Genomic DNA, 15,570 nt, shown 5'->3' on the forward strand with positions numbered 1-15,570 from the left:
TAAGATTATAAATACTAAACCACATAAGAAGTAATCAAGCACAGGTGAAAACATACAAGACATGATCACATGACATTCGTAATAAACACCCTTCGGCGCCGTCTAGTACTTACTATAGCACAAAAAGTTTAATATTATACAAAACTTCAAGATTGATATTAGTCTTATATTTAAATGTGTTTGTATTTATCCCCAATGAACAAGTCTGAGGTGACTGTGGTGACTGTGGTGAGGAAAAACTCCCTTAGATGGAAGAGGAAGAAACCTTGAGAGGAACCAGACTCAAAAGTCAACCTCGTCCTCATTTGGGTGACACTGAAGGGTGTAATTATAAACTGTTATAAACACCGAAGAGTGTAATTATAAATAATGTCCTTTCTACAGTCAGACACAATCCGACAATTGTGTATTGATTAGGAAGTTGTTGTCCTCAAAGACGCTATTATATAGCTATATTGCGTCTTCTTATTTTTCTTCTACTTTCGTCTTTTCCCATTAGGGGTCGCCACAGCGAATCATCAGTTTCCACCTAACTTTATCCTCTATTTTCGCACCAGTTACCTTCATGTCCACATTTAACACATTCATATATCTCATCTTTGGCCTTCCTCTTGACCTCTTACCTGCAGCTCCATCTCCAACATCCTTCTACCGATATAACCATCTCCCTCCTCTGTACATGTTCAAACCTTCTCTGACCTTGTCCCCAAAACAGCCAACCTGAGCTGTCCCTCTGATGTGCTCGTCCCTAATCCTGTCCATCCTCGTCACTCCTAAAGAGAACCTCAACATCCTCGTCTCTGCTACCTCCATCTCTGCCTCATGTCTTTTCCTCACTGCTACAGTCTCTAACCCATGCAGCAGAGCTATACTATAGACAGTATATCTACTATGCCATGTGTTGTATTTTTAATGTGTCACACACACATCCTGTGTCTTACTGTCAGATGCAAGAACATGAGCAGGCATCTGAGACAGGACCTTTTGTGTTTGTGTGTGCAGCGCGGATAGTGAAAAGCAGGCAGTGGTGTGAGATGACCCCGTGTTCAGACGGAGAAATCTGCGGCCTGCTGCTCAATCACTCTGGCTGGACCTGCACCAAGGGAGGAGGACGAATAAAAACCGTCACAGTAAGAGCTTTTACTCTCTTTATTATGATGATATGTTACTTAAATACAGCATGTGAGCAAAACTCACTGAATTTAACTAATAGATTTAATTTAAGATAAAAAAGCTTGTAATAAAAGTATAAAATAAAAAAGGATAATAGGAATGTTATAACAAAAGAAAAACAATTAAAAACAATATAAATACAATTTTTAAGAAAAAGATAAAGGTTAGAAGTTACAGCGTGAGATTCTTTTTATTTTTTTATTTTTTTATCTGTTTTACTTATTTTGAAGCGACTTTCTACAAAAAAAAGAAAAAATATCTAGATGCCCTAATTATTTGAAAGCTCTTAACTGGAAAAAAGAAGAAAGAAAAAAAAAAGAAAAAGAAAAGCTTTTTAAGTTTAATTAAAGGCTAAATAAACATTGTTTACCTGACAGTAGTATGTGATTTAATACACTGGATACTAAAAGCTGAGTCTGAATCCAAGTCTCAATTTGAAAATTCTATATTAAAAATTTCAACAAACACAAATATGTAGAATTTTACTCAATTGAAAAAAAGGAGGGAATTAAATATTTCTTGTAGAATGTAAAATTCTGTATCATTTCTACATTGTAATTTAAATGGAAGTGAAAATATTACAAAAGATGGGATTTTTTTCTCCTCTATTGAAGCACATTGATCGATCACGGTTTAACCCAAACCTTTGACATTCAGGAATTTCAAAAATTCATGTAAAAAAAATTTTTAGGATTCTACTTTTCATGTTGTTGATGTCATTTGAGATTAGAAAACACTATTCTATTAATTTAGAAAACACAAATTCTCTAGTAGCATCATATGGAGCGCTGTTAGAGTATTTTAATTGTGGTAATAATTATACAGAATGAAACCTGACATCTAATTAACTGAATATATATTTGTGAATCATTCCAATAAAATACTGCATCAAACAACACCATATTTATAATCTGGCCTTATCCTTATACTTTAATTGTGGTGAAAAACAGCTTGGGGTGTGTGTGTGTGTGTGTGTGTGTGTGTGTGTACATTTCTGTATGAATGAGAGATGAACTGAGGTCAGTATAAATGCGGCCATTAGCTCAGCAATACATTTACACCATCCTGTGATTTTATGACAGATATTTAGACAAAATCGCTGCTTTCAGTGTGTGGTATACAGAAATATGTGCTGAGATCAGTCACCCAGAGACACATACATGCAGGCGCACACACTCACACACACACACACACACACAAGAGAGGAACGCTGATCATGTCCTAGATTTGTGTGTGTGTGTGTGTGATTGTGTGACCATTAATTAGTACACATGTTCTTTAGTACACATGTGTGCATATAATGTCATACACTGTGCTTTATAGTAAACTGTATGTGTTCCTTGTATGTGAGCGTCTGAATTTGTAATGACGCTAGTATAAAAAAAGCAGCTGCAACATTAGTCATAAATTAATCATGACTGTAATTATGCATTAATCACACTAATTATGCATTCACAGTGTTGGTACTGTGTGTCTGACTCTCGATCATCCACTAAAAAGCAAAGAGCACTTCAACAGCACAGTGTTTTTCCTCTCAGATGCTCCCTGTTAACGCAAGCTAGACCATCTAGAGGTGGACTGAAATCATACGTAAACAATGTGCATGGTGCTATTTATTTTTGCTAATAGATATATATATATATATATATATATATATATATATATATATATATATATATATATACGTATATATATATATATATATGTATATATATATATACGTATATATATATATATATATATATATATATATATATATATATATATATATATATATATATATATATATAAATATAAATCCTGTATAGGCTTTTTGGATGTTAGCAAAAATAAATAGCATGATTTTTTAGCATTATCCTGAAAGTGTGTCATGTTGTTGTGATATGTGTCTTTTCCAAGGCTTTGAGTTAACTAGTTCGATTACTACGGTGGGTTAGTTAAAATAAGGATTAGTGGGTTTGCGTTGCGGAAAGACGCGTCGCGGTAATGAGTTTGGATTATTGCAGAAAATAAGCTCTATTCAATTCAATTAAATTTTATTGTCTCAAAGCAGCTTTACAGAACCTAAGAAATATAGTACAAAATGTTCATTATACAAAGATTAATATTATACAAAAGCTGGAGGTTAATATTAGACATATTTAAATGACCAGCTCTGTGACAGACAAAAAGTAAAAAGCTAATAAATAGAACTAAACTCCAACATGACTTTTAAGCTTCTAACAACTGTTTTAATCTTTTTTTTAATAAACATGTTCCATGATACATATCCATGGTTCTGTTTTGAGCATATGATGAACATATGAAGGAACGAATCGTTGGAGATTGAATCGTAGGTTTTTTTTTTAACTATTTAAGTGTTTTTAATGTCGCTGTTCATAAACTTGGAAATACTACTAATAGAGAACAGAAAGAATGTCAACAGAAAGAAAATGACATAAAATCTTAAGAAATAAAATTATAGAACCAAAGACTTTATTTTGTCACATATACATTAGAGCAAGGAGAAATTCTTTCTTCACTTATCCCAACTTTAGAGGTCGGGGTCAGAGCACAGGGTCAGTGCCATGATACAGCACCCTGGAGCAAGGAGGGTTAAGGACCTTGCTCAAGGTCCCAACAGTGGCAGCTTGGCAGTGCTGGGGCTTGAACCCTGATCCTCAACCTAGAGCCTTAACTACTTGAGCCACCACTGGCCCATATACACATACACATACAGAGGAAAATATGATGCATCATTGGTAATACCAAAAAAAAAAAAAATCATAACTGTTCAAGAATTGTTTACTTTCCATGTTTTTCATCAGTCTAAGACGTTTAAGTAAAACATCAATTTTAACCAATAAATGTGAAAAGTAGCCTGCGAGTTTTTTTTTTTTTCTTATGAATAAAACATTTTCCAAACAATATTAAAAAATGCACCATGTAATTCACTGCAGTATTGGTTTTATTTAGTACTTTTATAGTAACAGATTATAACTTTTAACTGAAAGGATCTGTAATGATCAAGGTGCTTATCTATATGAATATATAAACTATTCCAAAAGATCAGACAATGAGGCTGTAGTAGATTTGTCTCCTGTTCAGCGTGATGACATTTAAAGTCCCCTAAGTACCTCTGTAGTCCCATTCAGCCACTTGGTAGCAGCCATCTTATTCAAGATACATAGAACTTAAAAAAGTGGATATTACTTATGTATTTTTTGTTGTAGAATAATGCATGAAAATATGTTGTGCTTGTGTTAACCACAGAACTTATTTTAGGCATTTAACAAAAAAAAAACTGAAAAAAATTCAAAAGTGCATTGTCTTCAGGATGACGGTAAGAGAAATGCTGAAAAAAAAGGAAAATAAAACAAGCTTCTTTTAGAAAAGGAAGGATTTACAGTAAAACACACGTCATATATAGCAGTTAACAGCTTAGATTCAGGATTTTTGTACTGAAAGTATTTCTCTATAAAGTGGTCTGAACCTATTTTCAATCTTTATATTATCACCATTATGCCTGGTCTGATTTACATTTCCCTGGAACTGACTCACAGGGGCACGGTGGCTTAGTGGTTCGCACGTTCGCCTCAAACCTCCAGGGTTGGGGGTTCGATTCCCGCCTCCACCTTGTGTGTGTGGAGTTTGCATGTTTTCCCGTGCCTCGGGGGTTTCCTCCGGGTACTCCGGTTTCCTCCCCCGGTCCAAAGACATGCATGGTAGGTTGATTGGCATCTCTGGAAAAATTGTCCGTAGTGTGTGATTGTGTGAGTGAATGAGAGTGTGTGTGCTCTGCGATGGGTTGGCACTCCGTCCAGGGTGTATCCTGCCTTGATGCCCGATGACACCTGAGATAGGCACAGGCTCCCCGTGACCCGAGGTAGTTCGGATAAGCGGTAGAAAATGAGTGAGTGAGTGAGTGGACTCACAGGTCTCAGATCAGCTCCACTTGCCGTTCACATACAAGGTGCAGGAGCTCGACTCCTATAATCCCCCCTTATTTAACCCCTGAGTAGATGTGCATTAAATATTTAAAAACTCATCACAGAAATGAATTTGCAAGAATTAAAAGCTCTCTAAAGACGATATTCATGCAGCAGTAATAATAAATAACTTAAAACAAGCCATCGAAGACAAACACCCATGATAAAGCATGCATAACAAAGGTTTGCTTAAAAGAAGGCCTTCAGAGATACACGTTAGGATTTTAAAAATATGTTATATTAATAAAATTGGACATGAACTGCCTGCTTCATCACTACAGGAATTGGACATCACTGTAGAGCACTGGCAAAGTGAGAGGATATGTATCTCTCTCTCACTCATTTTCTACCGCTTATCCCAACTACCTCGGGTCACGGGGAGCCTGTGCCTATTTCAGGCGTCATCGGGCATCAAGGCAGGATACACCCTGGACAGAATGCCAACCCATCACAGGGCACACACACACTCTCATTCACTCACACAATCACACACTACGGACAATTTTCCAGAGATGCCAATCAACCTAACATGCATGTCTTTGGACCGGGGGAGGAAACCGGAGTACCCGGAGGAAACCCCCGAGGCACGGGGAGAACATGCAAACTCCACACACACAAGGTGGAGGCTGGAATTGAACCCCCAACCCTGGAGGTGTGAGGCGAACGTGCTAACCACTAAGCGACCGTGCCCCCCGAGGATATGTATAATAAATAATAATTAATATAATATAAAATAATTTAAATAATATGTATATATTTAAAAAAAAATTGGTTCATATAGTATGTGCACTATAATGTGCATAAAAGTGTGCAAATTAAGTATTCATGCTAAATATAAGAAATAAGTCAAAATATTCACAGTATGTAAAATACACGAAATATGCATAAAAATAATGTTTGTATAAATAAAAAGGAAGTATGGGAAATAAATATGCATACTAAAAAAAAAGGATGCCAATAAACATGCATACTAAGAAAAAATATATATTAACATATGCAAATTGGGCAAAATTAGTATGCGTACTATAAAGCAAGTCTGGAAAAAATGAATATGCATACTTAAAAAAGAAGTATTGGAAAGTGTGCAAAATTAGTATGTGAAATTGTTATGTTAATAATAAGTATGAATCAAAGTATGAAAAAGAGAATTAATTGCACACTAATAAAAGAAGTATGCAAATAAATATGCAAACATGTAAACATAAACGTGTGGAAAGTGTGCAAAATTATTATGCATACTAAAAGTAAGTAGGAAACAAAGTAAGTGTCCAAATTAAGTAAAGAAGCAAGTATGAAGAATGGTACATTTGCATGCTTTAAAAGATAAAATAAATATGTATGCTAAAGATGAGTGTGTCCATAATAAGTATGCATACTAAAATATGTTGCATGCTTATAAATAAATCTGTATACAAATGAAAGTGGGCAAAATTAGTATGTATTCTACTGTATATAGCAGGTATGAAAGAATGAATATGCATACTTAAAAATAAAGTATTCCAATAAATAGTACAAATACATATGAATGTATACAGAGTGTGTAAAATTAGTATGTAAAATTAGTATACCAAAGTTAAGTCCGAATCAAAGGAAATGCATATTACAAAGGAAGTAATAAATGAATTCATTAATTAGATAAAAAAAAATACAAATATTAAGCAAAGTATGCAAAGTGTGCAAAATTAGTATGCATACTATAAAGCAAGTATGGACAAATTAATATGCATGCTTAAAATGAAGTCTTCCAATAAACATGTGTACTAAGGTCAAGTACATATGAATGTATGTAAAGTGTGCAAAATTATTATGCATACTAAAAATAAGTATGAATCAAAGTAAGTGTCCAAAGTAAGTAAACAGAAGCAAGCATAAAGAATGGTACATTTGCAAGCTTACTGTAAGTGTCCAAAATAAGTATGCATACTAAAATAAGTGCTTATAGAATAGACAAATCTTTATACACACCAAAGTGGGCAAAATTAGTATGCATACGTGTCCACATTCAAAGATAAGTATGCAGTAATGTTTGGAAAGTCTTATTATATATATGCACACAAAAAAATAAATGATAGGCATGAGAGGAAAAATAGTATGGATGAAAGTGTGTAGTGTGCAAGAAAAATCCAGTATAGTTCAATCACATCGTCTGTCTGAATGATCATGTTACTAATCACACTGCTGTCATACCAGCATAGTCTGTGTTTATGTACACCTGTGAAAATGCTGTTTGTGTGTGTGTGTGTGTGTGTGTGTGTGTGTGTGTGTGTGTGTGTGTGTGTGTGTATATTTGCTTCTTTCTCGAGCGCAGGTGGTCTGTTGTAAGTATTGTCTGTTTTAGCGTCACTTTCTCTGTGTGTGTGTGTGTGTGTGTGTGTGGTTACAGTTTACATTAGCCAGCAGCATCGCATCTCACCGCCTGTGGCAGCTGCTGGAGATTTCATGCTCATGTTTTCTACATCACATAATCAAGCCTGACAGCTCAGAGCAGTGTGTCTGTAGATGTGTGTGTGTGTGTGTGTGTGTGTGTGTGTGTGTGTGTGTGTGTGTGTGTGTGTGTCTCTGTGTGTGTGTGTGCTCATGTATAAGATGTGGACTTTTATGATTACATATAGACTCTATGTTCTTGGTGCGTGCATGCATATGTGTATGTGTGTGTTTGTGTGTGTGATAGAGAGAGAGAGAGAAAGAGAGAGAAAGAGAGATAGAGAGAGAGAGAGAGAGAGAGAGAGAGAGAGAGAGAGCATGTTCATGGCGCTTCCTTCTTTCCTGTGTTTAATGGCAGTCTGTGGAGCTGTCATGTTGTCATTGTAGATTTGTTGTTGTGAGGTTATGAGAGCAGAAGATTTGTGGTAGTGTTATTGCTGGGTGGAGCTCACACGGTGTAATGAAGGGTGTAAGAGCATTACCCTGAGGTGCAGTAAGCCATACATGCCAGTCCTTCTCATTCTCCAGAGATAGTCCCTGTTTTTATCGCCTTTATTTAAAAACCCATTCATGCTGCTAGTATTTTACTACTTTATGTATAGTATACATTGTTTTTCACTCTCATAATCCTGCTTATACGAAACATCCAACTTTGATTTACGTTCAAATCTCTGTGCGGTATTGTACGTTATTCTTATCTTGCTTGTGGTTACGGTTGTTGCTATGATGTAGCTCTGCTTCCTGACAACAGAGTGCTACAGGGACGATCTATTTGTCATCCGAAAGCCAACTCAGAAGTTAGCATTTCTCTGGTTACCTCAACAGAAAGCCAATAGGATTTTTCCATTTTTGCAGAAATTAATCTGTGTAACTATCAAAAGTTTATGACCCTAATGCTATTTGTTTTTCAAGCTAATCTTCGAAGTACAATCAGCAAAAGGTTACAATTAGGCTGTAAACAATGGTGCCATGACCCAATTGAAAAAAAAAAATAAACAATTTTATACATATATGTATTTAAAGTCTGTTATTTTGACATACTTACAATGTACAGTACTTAGTATACAAACGATATATAATTAATGCAAATAAAAGTCTACTAGAAACACTGAAGTGCACTTTGAGACACCATTTAGTTGTAATTAAATGTATTTAACTGCGTCTTTTTTTTTTGTAGTACCATATGCTTTTATTTTGAAAAAAAAATGCTTTTTATATTTATATGTAAATTAGTATGTATGTAAATTAGTATGCCTACTATAAAGCAAGTATGGAAAAATGAATATGCATACTTAAAAAAAAGGTGCTCCAAATAAACACGTGTACTGAGGACAAGTACCTACGAATGTCTGCAAAGTGTGCAAAATGATTATGTAAAATTATACTAAAAGTATACTAAAGTAAATTATGTTAAGTAAAAGTCTACTAAAGATAATTATGAATCATATGAATAATAATGAAAGTATGAAAAAGAAGTAAATGCATACTAAAAAAAGAAGTAAATAAATATGCAAAATTTATATATAAAAATACTAAGCACAAGTATGCAAAGAGTGCAAAATTAGTATGCGTACTAGTATGGAAAAATAAATATTCATAAAAATATGCAGAAAGTATGGTCCAAAATAAGAGTTTTGATCAGTGATGTGGTTTAAAGTATAACAGATTATAATAGAGGGACATTTTGCTCACCCTGAAGCCTGTAAAGTTAAAGATATTAGTAACAGGTTAATCATGGAAACAAGCTGGCAGAAGCTTTAAAGTGGAGTTTGTTGGAGTAAACAAGTGTTTACCATAAATTTACATTTGGTGTGATATTTAATCCAAAACATGTAACCAGAATGAAAAAACACGAGAGTCTCTGATATTCAAATGTATCCAGGAGACAACAAGACCCCCGTATTTGGCTTGGAAAATTTCCCAGTGTGTGTGTGTGTGTTTATGAAGTGTTATATAAATGTATTTGTTGCTTCTTCATTGCTCTGTAAAGGTGTGTGCATGTGTGTGTGTTTGTGTGTGAGTGTGTGTGTGTACTGTATGAGTGTTATGTAAAGGTGGCTAAGACTCAGATGCACCACAGTGAGACGTGCCCTCTGTAGCAGCTGGAGCACAAAGCACCCCACGCTGCATGTAATGGGCAGCAATCCAAAAAAGTGTGTACACGGATTTTTTGCATACTCTCTGTGTGTGTGTGTGTGTGTGTGTGTGTGTGGTTTGCTCGTGCTCAGTTTTGCACTCTCCTGCACCTGCAACCTTTCTAAATCCGGCCCTCCCTCAGGGTATGTGTTAGGAGAGAGGGGAGTCAGAGCCAGGTTCTGACCCTCTAATGGAGTTAGCATATGCAGGATGCTGAAGCTCGGCCAGACATTAATATAGATCACCCACCAGGGCCCCAAACACACGGTGCCATTTGTCTTCACTAGTGAACTGCTGAAAGGTTCAAATTTGCCGTATTCTCCCGAGCCGGATACGGCGGCACCACACGTGCTGGAGAGGCGGTGAAGGAATGCAGGCAGCTCACGCCTGTTCCACCACAATGCTCATAGCCCATACTGATCAGAGTTAAAGAACTAACAAAGGCTTTGCTTTAAATCTCACGCTCTGTTCACTACTTAACAACAGATGTGGCATTGACCTGAACATTGCTTTAGAGTTTACAGCAATGCACCTGTAGGGTTTATTTTAAATCACCCAGTCAGTTCCGTTTCCTCTGAATTATTACACAGTGTTTATGTATGTTGGCATATAAAATCCCTTCCCATGGGGGAACATTGTCCTGTTGGTTTGTGTGTGTGTGTGTGTGTGTGTGTGTGTGTGTTTGCTTGCATCTTTATTTCTAGAGCGCAGGTGGTATTTATGTATGTCAGCATATAAAATATGTATGTTAGCATATAAAATCCCTTCCCAAGGGTGAACATTGTCCTGTGTGTGTGTGTGTGTGTGTGTGTTAGCAGTTTAAATAAGATACAATGGCTGCTATCAGCTGTTTTTCCTACTATCATTTCTTTCTTTCTTTCTTTCTTTCTTTCTTTCTTTCTTTCTTTCTTACTTTACTCGCATATTTATTTACTTATTTATTTATTAATAAACAGCACAGCCGTCATTACAGTTAGATTAACTAGCTAACGTCAGGTGGCTGAGCACTGTCCAGCGTTACTGTTTATATCAAGTCAAGTTAAGTCAAGTTAAGAAGCTTTTATTGTCATTTCAACCATATACTGTATAGCTGTTGCAGTACACAGTGAAATGAGACAACGGTCCTCCAGGACCAGGGAGCAACACAAAAAAAAAGACATAGCTAAGGACTTATTAAGTTAGTCCTAGCCACATAAAGTGCAACTGTACAACCCGGTGCAAACAGTGCAAGACAAGACAAACGAGACAGACAAGACAGTGTGGGACAAAAGACAGTGCAAACAAAAAATTACAAGACAATACACAAAAGACAATAAACAGAAACAGCGCCGACCAGCGTAAATACTGTGTGTTCAGACAATAGTCCGTATTGTACAGGGTTGTGCAAAACAGCAATCAATCAACTGAAATGTCAGGCAGAATGTGCAAATAGCAAAAAGTGTGCAAAAAACTGCATGTAAACGTATCAAGCATGTTTATCTCGATTTTTAACTCCAAGTAACAAATGCGTTATGTATGTATGATGTTTGACAATTCAGCCAACTAAATCCCCCAACATGCACCATGGCACCGTGTCTGATTGCCACAGTTTGCCTCACTGCAGTGTCACAGTTTGCTGATCACCTGAACTGTGCTGTTTCGACTTTGCCCTTGTCTGACATTTTGGCTTTGTTTCCTTATTCTGCATTAAAACCGCTTTGTATATAACTTATTTGTCTCATTGATGTACCACAACAAATCCAACACTATAAGTAGTTAAAAAGCATGACGTGTCGGTCAGAATTAAATAAAAAATTGCAACAGTAAGATTTCTGACATAATATTCAGACAACTTTTCTCAGTAATCTTACAAACGTTTCTTGCTTCTCAGTGACATTACAAGTGGCTTTTTATTCATTTCATTAACAAAATAGAGAAAAGTAACAACTTTCTTTTCTGTTTGTAGCTGTAACAACATAAGAGATAACAGGAACTGACTTTTCACACGCACCTGTCGTTGATTATTTGGCTATAACAGCTATAACAGCTGACATGTTTTATTCCTTTTTATTCCTTCCAACTGGTCATGTGGTACATCGCAGACCTGAAAGGCTGGATAAGAGACTGAAGGACTGGAATGTAATGATCTGTGTGCAGATAAATGTGGCTGAAATATGCTTAAATATATTCCTGGTGTTTTTATGGAGCCAGTTCAGGTTGGGTACAGTTCATTATTTTTATTAGCTCAAATTGCTTTTAGAGCCTAGGGATCAGAGAGAGAGAGAGAGAGAGAGAAAGAGAGCGAGAGAAAGAGAGAGAGAGGTTGCGGGTGGCCTACAGACTACTGGCGGAAGTGTTTAGAGACATTAGCTCAGCAGAATGGCTAGCAGAAAAATGCTGAGTCATTTGGTCAGGTGTTCGATGGTGACCACGCAAGCAAAAGGCAAACTGTGACCGAGTCTATTCTTGGTTGTGTGATTGTGGCTTTGAGTGTGAGTGAGGTGCACTATAAATAAAATAAATTCTTAAGATGATTAAAATAAAGATTGCAGTACGTTATTAAGGTGTAGTAGACACACACACACACACACACACACAAAGCCAAACTTAACAATGTAACATGCAGCTAATTTGGTCATTGCAAAGCTGTTTTCGTCCCCAGCTAATTGATCGTACATTAATTAATTAACATCTTGGTTGGTTGGTTGGTTGGTTGGATGTATTTTTAGAAAAAGTGTTAGCACTTTAACAAGAAGAGGTCATTTTCTGCCATTTGTGGCCTTTGTAGTGTCTCGATAGCATGAGAACTTCAAGAGAAAGAAAACAAGAGGCTCACTTGTAACTTCTAAGACTAATCCATTTTGCGAATGACTTTATGCGTAACTAAAAATGGATAAAATGTACATGTGAACATTTTGGATTGTGATGTTGTTGTGGGGGGGGGCACGGTGGCTTAGTGGTTAGCACGTTTGCCTCACACCTCCAGGGTTGGGGGTTCAATTCCCGCCTCCACCTTGTGTGTGTGGAGTTTGCATGTTCTCCCCGTGCCTCGGGGGTTTCCTCCGGGTACTCCGGTTTCCTAGAAAATTGACCCTAGTGTGTGATTGCGTGAGTGAATGAGTGTGTTTGTGTGCCCTGCGATGGGTTGGCACTCCGTCCAGGGTGTATCCTGCCTTGATGCCCGATGACGCCTGAGATCACACAGGCTCCCCGTGACCCGAGGTAGTTCGGATAAGCGGTAGAAGATGAATGAATGAATGAATGAATGTTGTTGTAGGAAAATAATCAACCTTAAGATGGGAACAGTAACTACGCTTTCTATGGCCACAACAACACTGTTGATTTCCCTTGTGTTACAACATAGAAGTCAAATGAGTTACAACCAGTAGACAGATTACTTCTGCCTTTAAACATCATCCGGTGTTGTATCAGGTGCAAGTGCTGTACCAAGCAGCCAGATGTGCCCCAGGGTCTGTTTATTTCCCTTCCTAAATCTATCAATCTCTCTCAGCTTAAACGTCACCCCACTCTAGAAACACATGACGGCTCATTGACTAGGAGTCCAAGCTCAGCAAAGTTGGCAGGTGTAAGACAATATGCTGGTGATAAGTCTTTAAAAAGTAGAGTTGAAAACAAGGCACAGATTCTTAATACCAAATAAGATTGGTGATTACTGATGAGTTTCTTTCAGTTCCTTTAGGGTGTGATGTGTATTAAAACCTACTGTATTAAAGTCAGCATGCAGAATAAAATCTCCACTTCAATCTCGAGTATTTGCTTGTAAGTTGTTTGTAAGTTCTTTGGCTTGTCTCTCTATAGCTTGAATCTGTAAAAACCTTGGAGAGACATAAAGAAGAAAGATTTTAGAGTTTAGATTTAAGAGTTAGCCTGTTATTTCTATAGCTGAGAAGCAGCAAAGCTCAAAAGATAACAATGGATCTTGTTCCACTAGTAAGACAGCAGCCTTAATGATATTGTTTATTTGGAACAATTTTGTTTTTCAGCTTCATGATGGACTGATTTACCAGCATTGACATCATTTGAAAGTCATGGTGTGAGACAGAATGTCTCAAAAAAAAACAATCCCCAGGATCAGTGCTTAGTGTTTCGTTTCGCTCTTTTGTGCTAGTGCTTGTGAAATTGTGATGTATTGACACAGCTGGGGGGGCACGGTGGCTTAGTTATTAGCACGTTTGCCTCACACCTCTGGGGATTCCTCTGGGTACTCCGGTTTCCTCCCCCGGTCCAAAGACATGCATGGTAGGTTGATTGGCATCTCTGGAAAATTGTCCATAGTGTGTGATTGTGTGAGTGAATGAGAGTGTGTGTGTGTGCCCTGCGATGGGTTGGCACTCCGTCCAGGGTGTATCCTGCCTTGATGCCCGATGACGCCTGAGATAGGCACAGACTCCCCGTGACCCGAGGTAGTTCGGATAAGCGGTAGAAAATGAATGAATGAATGAATGAATGAATGAATGAATGACACAGCTGGCTAAAACAACCGGGCAGCTGTCCATCCTTCCTAAAAATTCCTAAATTGGGTTTAGGCATGAAACGCAAACCCAGCTAATGATTTCTAGCTAGTTTTCTAAACATTACAGTTTTAAGTATATTTGTACATAACCTTTCCAAACATGTCTACAACATTGCAGAAACATTTGTCTTTGCTGGACTCTTGACATTTCTATATTATGTAATGTTAAGCTTTGTGTGACTGGGAAGGTCATGAAGAATGGTTTTATAATACTATAAAGCACACGGCAGAGGTTTTTTAAATGTTGCCGGAACGTTATTTTTGGAAAGATAAATCTAACCTTCTTTGAACCTGTTGATTACTTACTGATTGTCCTAATCACGTCCTCTGCTTGGGCCTATACATCTTGATAAATACAGTATGGATTAAAGTTGACACTTACTGTAGCACCTTTATTTGTGTTGCCATGAAAACAAGAAGAAATGTATTCCTGTCTTTTTTCCTGCCACACTGTGTCTCTGTTTTTCTGTCTGTCCAGCTCTCTGTCTCATTATTGGCTGCATTTTGTCAGTGCTTATTCATTGCAAATACCAGAAAGAGACTGAAGTCTTGAAAGAAGATGAGGATAGAAGAGACAGTGGTAGACTGGCGTTGTAGAGTGAAGAGAATGTTGAACAGAGAAAGCGATGAGACAGACAGAGAGAGAGAGAGAGAGAGAGAGAGAGAGAGAGAGAGAGAGAGAGAGAGAGACAGAGTGATTCTGGAGATGCAGCAGTCAGGCATTTTAATCTGGGCGAACCGTAGCTCACTGAGACACTGAGGCTGATCTGATGAGGTCAGAGTGAACACAGCGGCTCATACAGGACACCCCCCACACACACACACACACACACACACACATACACTCCACCTCCTCCTCCTAAATTCACTCCCTTGCTCCCTGCCTTGCAGTTGCTTTCCGCTCACGTCTTTCTTGGTTTGCCCACACGTCCACCCGCCTCTGTTAGAGGCCACTAAATATCTGAGGCACAAGGGAATTGCCAATCCTCAGAGAGTCTGTACCCTTTCCAACCTTGCTCCCTGCTCGCTTTTATCGAATGCATTTATGAAGCCAAACACTTCTGGCTCGCCAGGTCGGCTGATTTGATTTTTCACTCGCGCTCCTATTCTCTAGGAGGGAGTTTATGAAGGAGGAGAGGGTGGGTGTGGAGGAGGGAGACGAATGCATATGCGGCATTCCAGTCTCCAGAGCCAGCGTGACACTGCAGAGCATCGCTTAATACGCCACTGACAGTCTGCTTTGCTATGCTGGAAATACTGTAGGTTTTTTTTTTCCTGCAATTGAAAACATGATTTGTCAATTAACAAAGAACTGACATTTGGTCGGCAGTCAGTAGAGACGGAGAAATATATGTT

General features: G+C 37.6%; 1 protein-coding gene across 1 annotated transcript in view; it reads left to right on the top strand.

Moving 5' to 3' along the window:
- Positions 1-15,570, top strand: part of tafa5l (TAFA chemokine like family member 5, like) — an 82,235-nt gene that overhangs the window by 50,346 nt on the left and 16,319 nt on the right. Inside the window, exon 4 of the mRNA XM_060881772.1 lies at positions 1,003-1,130. Coding sequence (XP_060737755.1) covers positions 1,003-1,130 — 128 coding nt within the window. The remainder of the gene's footprint in view (positions 1-1,002; positions 1,131-15,570) is intronic.

This window comes from Tachysurus vachellii, chromosome 11, assembly GCF_030014155.1.
Source record: "Tachysurus vachellii isolate PV-2020 chromosome 11, HZAU_Pvac_v1, whole genome shotgun sequence".
Lineage (NCBI taxonomy): Eukaryota > Metazoa > Chordata > Actinopteri > Siluriformes > Bagridae > Tachysurus > Tachysurus vachellii.